The following is a 16,972-nucleotide window of genomic DNA, read 5'->3' as shown; positions in this document are numbered from 1 at the left end:
CGTCATGGGGATTCAAATAAAACAATAATAAAATGGGAATGAAACCCGTTTTATTAACCTTTAATTTGAGGGTGGTGGTGGGAGAGGCGCTCCTCCATCCTAATGAAGGGGCTGCCGCTATTGCATCATCTCAAACCTCTTTTACTATTTAGATCTCCCAAACAAGCCTTTCTAAACCCCTCCCTCTAACTCTCGCCCTCCCCCTACTCATCCCAAACCTCCTCCTGTTGGTATGATCTCCAAATAGACACTTGCTAGACCCTTACCTCCTATATCCCTCTACTATTCTTCTCAATCCAACTAACAGACTCACACTGTTGACCTTGAATCTAGGGAACTGGGTTCGAGTCTTGGCAATGACGCCTGTGATTCAGGGCAAATAACTTAATCTACCCGGGCCTAACAAAAATCAATGTGTCCTCATGTAAGGCAACTGGTGCTATGTAAAGCGCTTTAATACCTGATACCTTTGGGTCAAGTTTGTGCTATATAAAACTCAGTAAAAAAAAAAACATGTCTACCGCTCAAATTAATTTTATATTTCCCTATACTAATTCACCAGTAATCCTGTTTTGGCTCTACAGCAGCATGCTACTCTTTGAAAATCACTTTAATGTCTCATCTGGGGTACCAAGCACAGGGGCGGCTGGTGACATTTTAAAGTGGTGGGCGCAAACTGATTTGCGAGTGCGGGCCCCAGGCCACTCAGGCCGGCGGCGACCCCCCCCGACCCAAGTACACAACACTCAAAGAAATGTATTCACACACGCATACACACAAACACATCCATTCGCAGCACTCTCCAGCAAACATTCATGCATACACGCACGCTTGCACCAAACACTTTAAAATAAAAGAAAAACACACACTCTTACCTTGCTGCCGGTCCCGGTCCGCGCCACCTCTGGGCTCTGCTCCCCGCACGTCACAGGCTCACAGCGCCCCTGGCCAATCCTGGCGCTAGGGGCACAGGTACCTTCTCGCCCGCAGCACGACCATTAGGGCTCCTAATGGGCATGCGCAACGTCGCAAAAACACAAGTGCGAATGAGTGGGCCCGGGTACAAATTCACCCTCCGTCCCCACTCATGCGCACTTGTGTTGCCGCCTGTACAATCATGTTGATTCATTGACATGATTGTCACAGTCTTAAATCAAAAACGCCGAGGGAGCTGCAGGCGGCTTCGGGCAGGGGGGCTACGCCCCCACGCCCCAATGGACGAACCGCGCCTGACCAAGCACCATATAAATCCAAACCCCTCCCTCTTCTATCTTATCCAACCAAAATAACAGACTTACATGTCCGCTGCTCAAATTAATTTCATATTTCCCTATACTAATTCACCAGTAATCCTTTCTGAGTCTCGGATTAGAGTGCTTATTGTGAAAAAGCGCTTTGACACATTGTCATGGATTATAGTAAGCGCTATATAAATTAAATTACAATGTATGGAAAACAGGCAGGTGGTAACCCTAGTTAACTCTGGTGTAATATGCACCAGTGCAGCTTCCTTCACCATAGAAACAGTTTTGATGAAGGAAACACTGCTAAAAAGTATGACCATGCCACACATTTGTAAACTTGACAGGCTTGGCTTGGACTGGTGATGCTAGCCAATCACATTCAAGCAAACGAGTGGGCGGGTCCCGCGGCTCACCTGTCGTAGGTGGCTACAAGCTGCGCATGCGCTTCTCCAGGCCCCTTCTCCCAATTAGGGAACACCATAAACGTCAAACTGTCAGCCCGCTCAGGGGCGTGCGTCCCTGCGACGCAGGCGGCCATTTTACAACCTGTTGACGCGGTCCCTAGTTCAGTGAATGGGAGCAGGAGCAGCCAGCCCTCGCTGTTCCGCCTGACCCTAAGATGGCGGGCGCCGAGGCCTGACCTTCGCCCCCGCGTCATCGGCGTGAAGTGTCTCTGGACGTTGCTGGCCCCGGCCCCTCGGCTGAGGAGGATCCGGGTCTGCGCTGTCACCTCACGCTCGGCCCCATGGAGGAGGCGAGTGCGGCCTCGGCCGGCGACGGCGTGGAGCCCAGCGCGGCGGAGAGCGACGACTCTCCCCCGCGCACGGACAAGCCACGCACTCCCCTGAGGAGAGGAGGCCGCAGGAGCCGCTCCTCGTCCTCGTCCAGCAGCGGCAGCAGCACGTCCAGCAGTCGTAGCAGCAGCAACAACAGCAGGAGCTCTTCGTCGTCGTCCAGCAGCGGCTCGTCCTCCTCCAGCTCCTCCAGCAGCGGCTCGTCGTCCCAGAGCTCGCCCAGCAGGGGGTGGTCGCCCCGGAGGGGGGCTGGGAGGGGCAGGGCCCTCCTACGCCCCCCCAGGAGGAGCCTGTCCCCCCAGGGCGCCTGCAGTGCCAGCCCCTCCCCGGAGGGGCCCGCCATCAGGCGACAGCTCAGCGAGAGCCCCAGCTACAGGGGCCACAAGTGGTGGTCGTCGTCGGAGGGGTCTGCCAGCAGGAGCCTGTCGCCCCAAGGGGCCTGCAGTGGGGGCGAGTCATCTCCGAGGGCCTCCAGCCGGAGTCCTTCGCCCACGGATGCATCTAGCCGGTGCCCCTCCGTCGTGCAGGTGTCGAGCGGCAGTTCTCCGCGAGCAGCATCCAGGGGCAGCCGCTCACCCCAACGGGCCTCCGCGGACAGCAAGTTTCATAGCAGGACGCGCCTAACGTCTCCAGATCGGGCCAAGCGCTCAACGTCCTCTCCGTCTAATACCATCCAAAGAAATGGCAATGACGAACGCGGCTGCACATCATCTAGAGCCCGCGGACAGCCCACATCACCTTCATCGTCTCAGCTTCCCAGTAGCGCATACGGCCTGAAAGTGGCGCACATAGGAAGCAACGGAAAGAGCAGATATATAAAAAAATTCCTCACACATCGCTTTAAGAGTTTTGGGAACTTGCTGACTGTTTCTGTCCAAGGTACTGGCAAAGATCGTTATGGCCTGGTATTTTACAAATATGGGCTTGATCGAGAGAAAGCCCTGAATGCAAGAGTAAGAGACCTTTTTGGAAATGTCCTTCAGATGGAATGTTGGGATGGGCCCCCACCAGTCACTCAGGCTGATGGCTCCGAGCCTAAAATTCCCAGTGGTACTTTTGGCCTCAGGATTACAAATATTGATATTGGCGTGGGGAAGCAAGGCCTCCTACAAAGGTTAAGGTTGGAGTTCGGGAGATTTGGAAAAATAATCTCGGCGGCTGTCCATGGTGAGGGCAAAGACCGTTGTGGTCTGGTGTTCTACAAACACCAGACAGAACAGACGAAAGCTCTTGATTCACAAAACAAGTTCAAAACCTCTATTGGAGATCTTAAAATATCACCGTTGATTGGACCACCAGTAATGAAAGGCAAGATTAGACACACCAAACTAGCGAAAATTGTAGCTCTCAATGAAAGGCACCAGAAGGATCAAAACCTATTGTCGACCATGTCTGTGGACAGACCGAGTGACAGTGACTCTACTAAGCCCATTGATGTTTCATTGCCACAGTCTCCCAGTCGTAGGTTCGCATTGAAGGTTACAAATATTGGTTTCCACTTTAAAAATACAGTGCTTAAAAAGAATCTTTCACATCCTGTGATTAAACGGTTTCTTAAGAGAGAGTTTATGAGGTTTGGAAATGTGACGTCAGTGGAGACTTATGGTTCTGCTAAGAGCTGCTATGCTCTGGTGTACTTCAGCCATCGGAAAGAACAGAAAAAGGCCATTGCCAATAAAAAAAGGTTCTGCTTCCTTACTAAGAAATCTAAAGTGACTGAGTGGAATGGATTGCCACCAGTTAAGGAAAATAGGCACAACCTGTCTAAGAGCCAGTTGTCATGTAATGATGCCAAAAATAGCAAGAGTCATTCAAGTAGGTATAGCAGGAGTCGCACACCTTTGTCACAGATTGCTTTTAGGAGATCCAGATATAGTAGGAGCAGGTCCCCCCTTTTGCGCCAATCTGCCATTAGGAGAAGCATACATAGCAGGAGCTCTTCTCCTTCCCACAAATCCAAGAACCGATCTTCCAGATCTAGAGCAAGGCACAGCAGGAGCCGGTCACCTGATCCTAGAAGCAGACGCACTAGAAGCCGGTCACCCTATTCCTACCGCTCGACCCTGGTGTCAGAAAGTAAGTTTGAACAGAAAGCTGTTACCTCAGATACACCAAGGTGTGTACTTAACAAGAATGAGATGTCATTTGCAGACAGTCATGTTTCAATGAGTCGTACAAGATTAGGTCTGACTGAACTGTCTTCATCTCTTCACAAAGCCTCTTTAACACTTTGGATTAACAACCTGGCAGAAACAATGACCAGTGCTGACCTTTGTACAGCCTTCCAACCTTTTGGGGAGGTTCAACATATTGAAATTAGGGAAGGTTTCAGGAATCGTGGTAAACAAGCCTTCTTGCAATATAGTGCAATCCGCAGTGTTTACAAAGCTATTGAGCAGATGAATGGGAGATATTTTGGAGACAAGAAACTTCAGCTAGATTTTGCCTATCCGCGACATGCTACAAACTGTGTCTGGGTGTATGGGCTTCTCTTAGCCAAAACCACACAACTGCGTTTAACTGTTGTTTTTGAAGAGTTCGGACCTGTTTTGAAATTGTTGCATGATCCTATACAGGGTACAGCACTTGTTCTCTACAATGATACAGCTTGTGCTAAAAAAGCTGTAGAAGAAATGGACATGAACCGCATAGCAGGACATAGAGTCAGGGTGGGTTATGCAAATCTGCGATGTCAGCTTGGCTTTTGCCATTCCATGGAATCTTCAGGGCAACCTGTTGGAAACTTTTATCAGCTGGTGGGTACCTCCGAAAACTAAACACTGGGCAGATGTGAAAACCTGCCAATATTGACTTGGTGTGTCTAATGTTATTTTCTCATATTTTCATGGAGACCAGTTTAAAACTGGAAACAGGTGGAGCATTTAGGAATTCCAACCAATATATGATAAATATTGTTTGGGAAATAAATGACTCTGCAAATTCTATACAAATGTAAATCTGTTGGAAATTGTTTCAGTTGTTGATTGAGCCTGATTTTGCTATTCTAGCACAGGCAGGATTCATCTCTTAAAATTCATATTCCATATCTGACCCTCTTGCGGGGGGTATTTTTTGGGGTATTTTTTTGTTTTCAAAACTTTTTAATTTTTTTTATTTTAAATCAACGTTTCCCCCTTTTATGTAGTATCTTCCAATTTTTACCTTGAACACGTTTATCACAATTTTCAGAGGTAGCAAAATAGGAGCTATTGGACTAAGGCAAGAATAATTGTGCAAGAGTTCTACGAGAGAGTTTGCTTTTATAATTAAAAATTGTTGGCTACTGTTTGAAACCTATTTTTCAGCACAAGCCTCTTTTTGAACTATAGATTTTTTTGATCAGTTTCTTCTTTTTTGTGTTTTTCTTTTGGAGACCTTTTGGCAGCAGTTCTAAGGTAATACTTTTCCTGTTTACAATTCCTTTTAATATTTCCTTGATGTATGTATCAATGCACCCATTTGTTATTTATATTGTGCGCTTTGTTCATGAGTGAAGAAGATAGACATGGTGAGCGCTAGGGTGTCTGGTTTCCCAAACATCCACATGCATACTTATCTTTCTCAAAGTATAGTTCTTAAATTTGAAAAGAAAAATTATTCTAAATAGAGGGTTATGAAATGTTGAGTTGTGGATGGTGGATTGAGTAACTTTAATTTTAGCAGGACTGTGTATAGATAGGTGTGGTCTAATATTGAATCAGTATATTTCATATAAAAGCTGAAGGAAAGTTTTGGTTTGGCAGATAGTGTCCAATATGTATCCTTCAAAGAACATGGCCTCAGGTTATGCCATGTGATCGCTATTTACAGGTGACGTGTAGGGAATGGCTTGTGGGCCAGCGTGTTCTATTAAAGACAGGCTATGGCTTTACTTCATGCCATGTATTGTTGCATCTTTACCTTACATACACAGATTAGTTCATCTGAATGTGCACCAGAAAAGGGATTCTGCATAGGTGAAGCGGGGGTTGTCATGTAGCACATGCAGTCACATGATGCCAGTGCACATGGTAAGAGCAAGCCTATCTCCACAGTTTATGAAGTTGGTTTTCCATTTTGTGCAACTAAATGAAGCTTGTGCACAGAGAAGGGGTTTGCTCTGAAGCTTATGTCCACAAGACTGGCTAATTAGAATGCATATGTGCAAATCAATGACCTGTGGCTGCCTACCCTTATTTAATCCCAAATGTCTTCGAGTGAATCATGGAGAGTTCTGTGTCCATAACATGCGCCACATGGTCCATGAGCTTGACTGGTTCTAAACAACTGGGTCCTGATCACACAAGGCACACTAGCAGCCTGGTGTGTGAGGCAGAGAGCTCTGATAGCCTTGGTAAAGCTGACCTGGGATTTATTAACTGTGAGTACCTGTCCATTTACACCCTAGAAAGGACATGTCTCTTCAAACCCTAATGTCCAGTCCTCCCCTAGCTTCCTCTAGCCCACCTCTGCCCAACACTGTTTTCTAAAGATACTTTTATGTATTGGTGGAAAGGCTGGTTTCTTTATCCTTCTCAGCCCAAATTCTCCAACAACTGAACATAGACACCAAAAACCAATAAATTGACCAGGACACTAGTGACTCCAGTAGGCCCTATGTGCTACATTGGGATGGCGACTACTCTGGCTTTGTTTGAGAGAAAATGGTTGTTTCACATGCTGAGACTGGGAGATGTTGCCATGCACATAACCCAGTTATTATTCACACAGGTTTGATGGACTGTTATGAGCTGCCATCAGCAGAGAGGCTGCATACTGTATCCAGTAGATTAAAGAGATCCTTAAAATGGAGAATGCAATGCTGTAAAAGAACTGCATAATGTAAAATCATGCCCTGATCAGGTAAGGTTGGTTCTGTATCAAATGCATTCACCATAGTTTTGGTGCTATAGGTTATATCTGGAGTTTATGGGGTTGCAGCAAGTGATAGGTATAGACTCTGAGGACATTGCTTCTGGGAGATATAGAGACTGGGGATGTGACATTGCATCCATAGGTCTGAAAATGCCTGACCACTAATACAACTACAAAGGAAATGGAGCCAGACGAAGACAACTCATCTCATTTATAAGTAGACTGAACGAGTTGTTCGGGTAATGTCAGCTCTCTCAGGAAGAAGGTTAGGAAGAAACACGCAGTTGGATGTTGGAAAAGTCGTAACATCACACTGTGAAGACTGCAACACTTATCTACACAGTCCTTAAAGTAAAAGACCATTAACCCATACATCAATCCCTAGAGACTCAAAAATGACAATCATCGTTACTGCTGACATGGATGAGGTTGAGGGCTGCAACACCCGTACTGCCCTTAGGAATAACACATCACTCATGACCCTGTATAGGTTAGGTTTTAAAGCCATTAACATCAGCTACCCCTCACAAAGAACCACAGTATGGAAAGATGTAATCCATTCATTTCCTAGAAACCACTGAGCCCACACATAAAATTGCATGTGAATTTGGGGGGAGATAAAAAACAGCTTCTGATGACTCCACTTTGTAATTTTCATCTTGAATGACCTTCACAAAGCGGACTATCCCTGTGCCGTGAATGCCTCTCTTGCCACATTGGGTTCGTTTTTTCCATATGTATTTTTTGGGACGTAACTTCATTTTCTGAGGGATACCCTTAAACCCCCAACCCCCATCTTTTTTCTTTATTCCCCCACTTCACAGCACTCAAATTTATATATATATTATGGTATGCTGCTTCAGTAGAGTTGGGCTGTTGCAGATAGAATGTGTGCTGTAGGTCACTGAGCATGACATTGAGAATGGAAGGTTGTTTGATCTTGTGAGATCTTTAGCTCAACTGTGCTGAAGTCCTGTTGCTCCTTAAATTACCTGTATCAGGAAAATAAACTGGTGCAAATCAGAAACTTGTGTGTGGTCTCCTTTCCCTCCTCACCTCCCATCTGAAGACCAATGGGGGCAGCGGGACATCTTGTTAAATGTACACAGTAATTGAGTGGTCCCGTTTAGATGAGTGTCATTGAAATATTGAATTATAAGTTCTGCTTCCTTTGGTCTAGAAAACAATGTCTAGAACACGCCATCTTGTATGTGTGGTGGCGTGTGCAACCTTGTTATGAAATTCCTGCTGGTGTATTGTCAGTATATGTAGCTGAAATGGGAACTGTTGCAAATAGATTCCACCCATTTATTCCACCAGGATTTATCTGGTTTTTGGATCTTTACTGTGAGTGATGCTCACTAGCTGAGTCTCACTCATGGTAAGTTCATGGTAATTGGAATGAGCCTGTTTACCACCAGTGTCTGCCTTTTAAGGTAAGGCTGCTATGGTGCAGCTAACGGAAGCAGGTCTGGATTGGTTACATATAAACGTGTGGGCCAGCTGTGCCTGTGAGACTACTGTTGTGCATAGCACGGTAACTGCACAAGGGTAGCTTGGTGCCAAAGGGACTCTGCAATGATTGGTGCTGACCTGGAGTAGGCATTATATTAGTGGGCGCTCATACATCAGTAGGGTTTATTGAAAAATCTGTAGTGCTTTCACTGTATTATACATAGAGGTAAAATCTGTCTTAAAATGCAGTTTCACTCCACATTGGCCATCGCAGTCCAGCAAGTTGTCAAACAAAGATACGTACACTGGCTTTGAATATGTAGATCCTGAAAACACACATGTATCTAATGGGACTTCAGGAATTGTCATATTTCTCTGGCTTAACTCATAATCAGAATTCAGGCCCGTCGCACTGCATCTGGTCTGCAACAGGTGAGGCGTACTGAATAAAGGAGGAAGTCCTTGCATCCGTAGCCAACACCGGAGGTACTTGCCTTTGAAGTTCAGATGGGAAGGGATCTAGGAGTGCTGTCAGCTAGGACTAGATCCGAGTACCTTTTAGGAGCTCTATCCAGAGAAATCTTGATGGTGCCATTTTGGAATGTCCCAGAATGCTGTCCAGGAGGGTTCAGACAAGGATGATGTGGTGCCTAGTATCTAGAACGTTCCATCTCTACTGAAAAACCCTTGCACAAGGGATAGACAAAGAAGATCCTGGGCAGTGACCACAGTGGAAGAATGGCCAGCTAGAAAGAGGAGCCACCTGATACCCTGTTAGATGGACTAAGGTTTTTGTCACCAGCTGACACCCCAGGACTTGATGGGTCCAGGGCCAGTGGTGCTGGCATCGCAATGCTTCCCTGAGGAACAGTTGTGGAAAAACCTAGACTCCAGTGCCTCCCTGGGTGTTCTTCCAGACACCTCAGAGTTTGTAGGGCCTGAGAGTGTAGGCAGGAGGTGCTCAGCTGGCTAGTATTGAAGGGACTGCACATGATTCCCCCACCAGCAGGAGAGAAGACTGATGCAGGGAGATATAAAACTAGCTCCCGGCAAAGTGTGTCTCTTTAGAGGCCAAGAGGCCTGCTGAACATGGTCCTGGTAGTTAGTGCTCACTACCGGAGACAAAACTAGCCAGAGGTCAGCAAAATTGACCCAGTGTGGCCCAAGTTATGTACCTTAGAAGAATTACTCTTTGACCCCTGAACACATGAAGAAGAGGTGCATGCAGTCCTGCTGCAGTTTCCAAAAGTGCACCCTGTCTGGGACTGAGCCCTGGGTTGAAACAATTGAATTTTTTATGTACTAAAATTGCCTCTTTTAGGGCGGGGCTGTGCACGGAGCCACTGGGACTCTGTTCTCTCCATGGGGGCGAATGCGAAAGAGAAGAGAATGGAACATGCTCGTGGTGGACCAGGGTCCAAGGACCCAAAAGGAGAAGGAGAGCTTTCTGGTTGCTTACCCACCCCTCGTGTTGGGGGGCCGCACTCTGCTCTGAGAAACACCAGGCGTTGATTACGCCTGATGAATTCTGAGCAGACCATAGCCCAGAGGATGCCAGCTCCCACATCTGCTTCGGGGCTACCTAGCAGGTTCTCTAATGACCCCTGCGGGTGTGAGTGTCCCGGGTGTGTACTAAGATACCCTAAAGCAAAAAAGAGAACATGTCATGAGGCCGCAAACTTAAAAGGCACACATCAGCAAACCCATTCCTTATAATATGTGTATCTTCGGCAACGGAATGCCCTGTGAAAAATTATTTCCCCATTTCTGTCTGGTATGTCCCAAAGAGGGGCAGGGTAATCACCATCTTTTTGCTGATCCGCATTAGCTGTCACTGCAAAGGGCTGGGATAGCCCATGCCCACTTAAACAAAGGAGGAAGCCCAGACACACACAGGAAGGGGCTCATCTTTGAAGTTTTGGTGGAAAGACATCTGGGAGCGATGTTAGGTAGGGATGGAGCTGATGCTCCCAAAGGAGCTCTGTTCAGAAAAAACTTGACAGCTCCATTGTGAAATTTTTCCAGAAGGCTGTGCAGGAGAGTTGGGATAGGGATGGAGGGATGATGTGACATCCTAGAATTGTCCAGGGGTGTCTGGCATCTAGAACTTTCAACCTCCACCTAAAAGTCCTTGCACAAGCGCGAGACAAAGAAGATGATCCTGGACCTGGGTGACGACAACAGCGGAAGAACAGCCAGCTGGAAATGGAAGCCACCTGATGCACTCCAAGATGGACACAATCAATTAGTATTTGTTAAGAGTGACTACTCACTCGGGAGGGTCTCAAGGCGTTGTGGGGTGGGTGGGAGGAGGGGCAGCAAGTCCTCCTGGACTGGTGTCTTTGTTTCCATCTAAAACTCAAAGATCAATAAAATTAGCCCAATGGGGCCAGAGTTATGCCCCTTAGAAGATTTCCCCTTTGATCCCAGTAAAGTAAAACCGAGCGTCACAATTCCAAAAACTACCCTCAGGTGGGCTAGGCTCAGCAATCTGCAAAAGTAGATTTTTTGTATATTAAGTTCACCCGCTTTTGGGAGGGGGCATGTTTGGGACTCCCTCCACATACTGCTTTATGCCCTGGGTTCCCCCTTCTCCCTGTGGCCAATGTGAAGGAAAAGAGGAGTGCTTGCGTACATGGTGAACTGGGATCCTGGGACCCAACTCTTCCGACCCAAAGGAGAAAGACGAGCTGCAGCATGGCTTCCTGTCCCCCATTCCTGGGGAGGTGGTGGGAACATCCTGCGCTGAGCCTCCCACCTTGCGGCAGGAGGAGCACTAGATTTTGCTCCCGTTTGCAGGATCCAGCGTGGGCAGGAGCCCAGTGGATGCTGACTAATGTGCAGGAATTGGGAGGGACCCAGATACCCCTAAAACAAAACAGATAACACAATGCAAGGCAGCAAACTTAAAATTCACAGAACGGCAACCTGCTTATACAATATGCTTAGCTCTGAGAGAGCGCCCTATTTTTTTTTTTAATGCAAAAACCACAGTTGATGGACAGAATGCAGAACAATGTCATACATTCACCCCAGTACAGAGATCTGGGCCTAAATCCATCGTTTTTTTGCACTCCCCATACCCCCCCCAGTTCAGACATGTCCATATGCAAATCAGCCTTGACCCTGTGCCTCATGGGAACAGTCCAGCCCAAACTACTAAGCTATGTCTTTCCTGGATCGGAATCAAGCATCCTAGGACTGGTTTCTGGCTATCAGCCGTCTTCAGCCAGGATAGCTTTACTCCAGTGGTGTGGAGAGCATGGGACTCACGTCTGAGCATACCCATCTCACTCGGGTAAACATACTTTTATTGAGTTTTTCATCATTGTTATACATATTACACATCTAATATCCGTGTTGAACAAGAAAATAAACAAGCACTGGCGTTGCCAATAGGTCTCGCAGTAGGAAAGTTGGAGCTATTACAATTGCAAATAATGCCTTTTATTTTTGTTTTCATTTTAAAAACATAAAGGGCTTTGTCATTTACAAAACCAATAGCTCCAACTTTCCTACTGCGAGACCTATTGTGCGCTGCACAGTGTGGGTGAAAGTGGCACTGCGTGGGTGTGAGTGGCTTTGAGTGAGTGGCGTTGCATGTGTGAGTGTTGTTGCGTGGGTGAGTGGCATTGCGTGTGTGAGTGGCATTGCATGGGTGAGTGCGGCGTTGCGTGTGTGAGTGTGGCGTTGCGTGGGTGTGAGTGGCGTGTGTCTGAAAGTGGTGCTGCGTGGGTGTGAGTGGCGTTGCGTGTGTGAGTGGCGTTGCGTGGGTGAGTGGCGTTGCGTGGATGAGTGGCGTTGCGTGGATGAGTGGCGTTGCGTGGGTGAGTGGCGTTGCGTGGGTGAGTGGCGTTGCGTGGATGAGTGGCGTTGCGTGGGTGAGTGGCGTTGCGTGGGTGAGTGGCGTTGCGTGGGTGAGTGGTGTTGCTTGGGTGAGTGGCGTTGCTTGGGTGAGTGTGACATTGCGTGGGTGATAGTGGGCTTGCGTGGGTTTGAGTGGTGTTGCGTGTCTGAAAGTGGTGCTGTGTGGGTGAAAGTGGCACTGCGTGGGTGTGAGTGGCTTTGCGTGAGTGAGTGGCGTTGCGTGGGTGAGTGGCGTTGAATGTGTGAGTGGCATTGAGTGGCGTTGCATGTGTGAGTGGCGTTGCGTGGATGAGTGGCGTTGCGTGGATGAGTGGGGTTGCGTGGATGAGGGGTTGCGTGGATGAGTTGCGTTGCGTGTGTGAGTGGTGTTGCTTGGGTGAGTGGCGTTGCGTGGGTGAGTGTGGTGTTGCGTGGGTGATAGTGGGCTTGCGTGGGTGTGAGTGGCGTTGCGTGTCTGAAAGTGGTGCTGTGTAGGTGAAAGTGGCACAGAGCCTTTGATGTGGCCTGGCGCAGGAGAAACGCTGCTGCTGCTATTTAAATATAAAAAGTGTTTAGGGAGTCACGGCTGCCGAGAGTAACAAGGCAGTGCTGGGAGGGGGGCTGCGCACCAACTTAAGTGCTGTGGTTGCACGGCCTGCGGCCGTGTAAAGTGATAAGCCTTTGAAGTACACAGGCATGCTGTGACGGAGGTGTGAGAGGTCTGGCAGGGAACAGATGGCCTGGCCGTGAAGCAGAGGGCGGGGCAGCGCTGGGGAAGCCTGTGAGTGGGTGATTGATGACTTTGATGTGGGGAGGGAGGAGAGCCTTTTGCGAGCCTGCAGGAGAAATGCTGCCGATGCGCGTGCATGTTTAATCACGTGATTCACGTGAACTGCATGAAAACCGCGGGGCTGAAAGCCCTTGGTTTGACGATGATTTTCGCCACTTGAATTCTCGTTCCCTCAATGCGCTTGCGCGCATTGTAGGCCACGAGACCTAAAAAGTAATAGTCTTATTAGAGTAACTGTCTACCAAATAATTGGTGGCCCAATATTTGCAGATATACCTTAATGAAAATTATTACAATGCCTGGGGTATTAGACAGAAAATAATAAAACGTTAGTATCATCGAGAGAGTACCCTATAATGCGCTACAAGAACTTATTTTCCCAATTCTGTCTGCTCGTATTGCCTCAAGGAAGCACATGCGCACCACCATGGATTCACCAATATGTTGTGGGGTGTTGCAGAAGGTGCAGAAGCCATCCCTAATGGGTTTTGAAAAGTGGCCTTTAGTTATGTTATGTTATGTTATGTTATGGAGCTTTTATATAGCGTGCAGCTACTCACAGGGAGTGTCCCGACGCTTTCCACCCTCAACTCATAATGAAATAACACAACACAGCAAAAAACAGGCAACAAAAACGGAACAAAAGCAACAGTGAGCAGTAAAAAACACACTAAGAGTTAAAAAGCCAGGTCTTCAGGCCCCTCCTAAACTGGAGTAAATTAACAGTACTCCGCAGAGAGAATGGAAGCTGATTCCAAAGCTGGGGGGCTCTGCAGCCAAAAGGGTTTAAAGGGTTTTTACAGTTATCACTCCTAATAAGGTTATTGTTATTTCAAGATTTTCCGGAGCCTGAGATTTTGCTCCTTACGCTTTAAGAGGCCTGAAGAATGTGCAAGAAAGAAATGTCTGTTGTGGTTGCTTTGAATTTTAATGCTTTATTTGGAATCCACTTTATTTGCAATTTTATTGACAAACATAATGCATACTTTAATAATAAATGCATTTTAATACAATAATTGGTTCTATTGGTTAATTGGGACCCTTTGTAGTATGATGTTACATCTGGTGTAGGTGGGGGGATGTCTCGATTATGGTGTTCAGATCCCACTAGAGGTGAAATGTGATAAAAGGGTGTCAACAAATGCATTTTCATCTACCTGGTGTATATAATTGTAAATTCATGTTTAGTATTTAGGAGTGCGTGATAAATATACTTTTCCTTTGTAAAAGAAAATACACTGACTGAATGATGATTTATTGATTGTTGTATGCCAGGCAATGGAGATTACTAGCCCACACCACCTCCCCTGAGTAGGCCTTGGACTTCTCTGCTTCACTGCCCTGAGAGATTCAAATGCTACAATGGGTGACTTGGTTCACAGAAAGGAGACCATTATAGAACAATTATTTGTGACAGACTTACATTGGATGGTTCTTCAGCAAAAGTGCGTTTACAACTAGACCCTATGGCATGGGTATTCACAAACTTTCTCTCGGATCAAATTTATAGTGTGGTTTGTGGCAGAGGGCCGCACCGGCGGGGTCAGTGGGGGAGGAGGCGGGGCTCAAGCAAAAAAAATTGACCATGAGGTTGAACACAGGTCCCTGCAGCAGACGCCTTCGTCCACTGATCCACCAGACCCAACTTACACACATCTTTCTCGCTCCCTCCCTCTTTGGCCCTCCTCCCTCTGTCTCCCTCCTCTGTCGCCCTCTGTCACCCTACTCCCTCTGTTGCCCTCCTCCCTCTGTCTCCGTCCCCCTCTGTCTCCCCTTCTCTCTGTCTCCCTCCCTCTATCTCCCTCCCTCTGTCTCCCTCCTTCTGCCTCCCTCCCTCTGTCTCCCTCCCTCCCCCTCTCTCCCCTCTCTGTTTCCCATCTCCCCTCTCTCTCCCTCCTCTGTCTCCCCTCATCTCTGTCTTCCCTCTCCCTCCGTCTCTCTCCCTCCCTCTCTGTCTCCTTCCATCTCTGTCTTCTTCCCTCTCTGTCTCCTTCCATCTCTGTCTTCTTCCCTCTCTGTCTCCCTCCCTCTCTGTCTCCCTCCCTTGTCCTCTGTCTCCCTCCCTCTGTCTCTCTCCCTCCCTCCGTCTCCCTCTCTGTCTTCCTCTGTCTCTCCCCCTCTCTCTCCCCCCTCTGTCTCTCTCCCGCTCTGCCTCCCTGCCTCTCTCTCTCCCTGCCTCTCTGTCTCCCTCCCTCTGGGGCTCTCTCTCACCCTCTGGGGGTCGCTCCCTCTCTCTCTCTCCCTATGGAGGGCTCTCTCTCCCTCCCTCTGGGGGTCTCTCTCTTCCTGTCTCCCTCAATCCCTCTGGGGGTCCCTCCCTCTGGGGGTCTCTCCCTCCCTCCAGCCACAGCTCCCTCAGCGCGCACACACCGCAGCACCCGAGTACTTCCCAGGTCTCTCCCTCAGTCTCTCTCCGTCTCTCTCCCTCCCTCTCTCTCTGTCTCCCTCTCTCTATGTCTCTCTCCCTCTCTGTCTCTCCCCCGCCCTCTGGGGGTCTCTCTCTCCCTCCCTCTGGGGGTCTCTCTCCCTCCCTCTGGGGGTTTTTCTCTCTCCTTGTCTCCCTCCCTCCCTCTGGGGTTCTCTCTCTCTCTCCCTCCCTCCTGCCACAGCTCCCTCCGCGCGCACACACAGCCGCACCCGAGTACTTCACAGGTATCTCCCTCAGTCTCTCTCCCTCTCTCTGTCTCCCTCCCTCTCTGTTTCCCTCCCTCTCTGTCTCTCTCCCTCTCTGTCTCCCTCCCTCTCTGTCTCTCTCCCTCTCTGTCTCTCTCCCTCTCTGTCTCCCTCCCTCTCTGTCTCTCTCATTCTCTGTCTCTCTCCCTCTCTGTCTCTCTCCCCCTCTGTCTCCCTCCCTCTCTGTCTCCCTCCCTCCATCTGGGGGTCTCTCTCTCCCTCCCTCTGGGGCTCTCTCTCCCTCGGGGGGTCTCTCGCTCCTTGTCTCCCTCCCTCCCTCCTGCCACATCTCCCTCAGCGCGCGCACACACAGCCACACCCGAGTTCTTCACAGGTCTTTAAAAGACCATTTACATGTTAATGAGGCTTTGTTGTATTTCACCTCCAGCGCCCCTGCATCTCCACTCTGACAATCACTGGAATCCGTCGGCCCCCACAGAGCAGAGTCTCTGAGTCCGCACTGCTGTAGCAGTGTTTGCTAACACTATTTAATTATTTTTTTTAAATACAGGTACGATGTCTGCAAGGTCCGTGGGCCGCCAAGGAAGGCTTGCCGGGCCGCTGGCGGCCCGTGGGCCGTACTATGAGTACCTGTGCCCTATGGCATTGTGGATTGCGGGGAGGTTACTGGCAATGGGAAGTGGGGTAAAAATTAAGCGAATATTATGGGCATTTGCAATTGAAAGATTAATGTGATAAAGTGTTTGGGGACACTTCAGGTTTGTAAACTGCATCATTGTGAGAAGCTGACCTGGTATATGATGTACACTAATGTAAGTGGGCACTTTGCACCAGTCCAGACAACCCTTATGGTGATTTAAGATGTCTCAGACAACCTTAGAAAGCTATCCAAGCAGTAGCTGTGGAGAGCTGTGGAGAGAAGCCTTCTTGAAGGAGTGTAAAGCAGCTTGTTTTACAAGAATGCAATCTTATAGTATAGATTAAATGAAAAGAGAACCGCACAGTAGTTATAAAAATATGTATTTATTATTGTAGCAGGGTCAGAAGGAACACAAAGAACACTACGTCGGGGTAAAGACGTTTTTATTTTTAGATAGTCACGTCTTTTGCCGGAAGCCAGTGTTACCCCTCAGTACTTGTGGGTTTATCAGGTGAAAGTAAACAACAAAACAAAAACAAGAATGGCACAAAGAATCCTCCTCTTCTTCCGGGCTGCAGCAGTCCTGTCCTACACGTCTGGTCAAGGCAGGGAGTGCGCTCCGAATACCCCAAAAGAAACAGAAACAAATCCACGGATCAGTATTACTTCCCGGTTATTTTATCACACGAGGGAAGGGGAGTGAGGAAGCACTCTG

At 48.2% G+C, this 16,972-nt stretch overlaps 1 protein-coding gene across 1 annotated transcript; it reads left to right on the top strand.

The window, feature by feature from the left end:
* Positions 1 to 1,912: 1,912 nt before the first annotated feature.
* LOC147678796 (uncharacterized) lies at positions 1,913 to 7,919 on the top strand. The gene has a single exon (XM_086946252.1). It carries the CDS (start codon positions 1,990 to 1,992, stop codon positions 4,813 to 4,815), a length of 2,826 nt encoding a protein of 941 aa, XP_086802378.1. The 5' UTR covers positions 1,913 to 1,989; the 3' UTR covers positions 4,816 to 7,919.
* The last annotated feature ends 9,053 nt before the right edge of the window (positions 7,920 to 16,972 follow it).

The sequence above is a fragment of the Lissotriton vulgaris genome, chromosome 12 (assembly GCF_964263255.1).
Source record: "Lissotriton vulgaris chromosome 12, aLisVul1.2, whole genome shotgun sequence".
Classification (NCBI taxonomy): domain Eukaryota; kingdom Metazoa; phylum Chordata; class Amphibia; order Caudata; family Salamandridae; genus Lissotriton; species Lissotriton vulgaris.
Note: the sequence above shows the minus strand (reverse complement) of the source record. Positions and strands in the feature narration are given on the sequence as shown.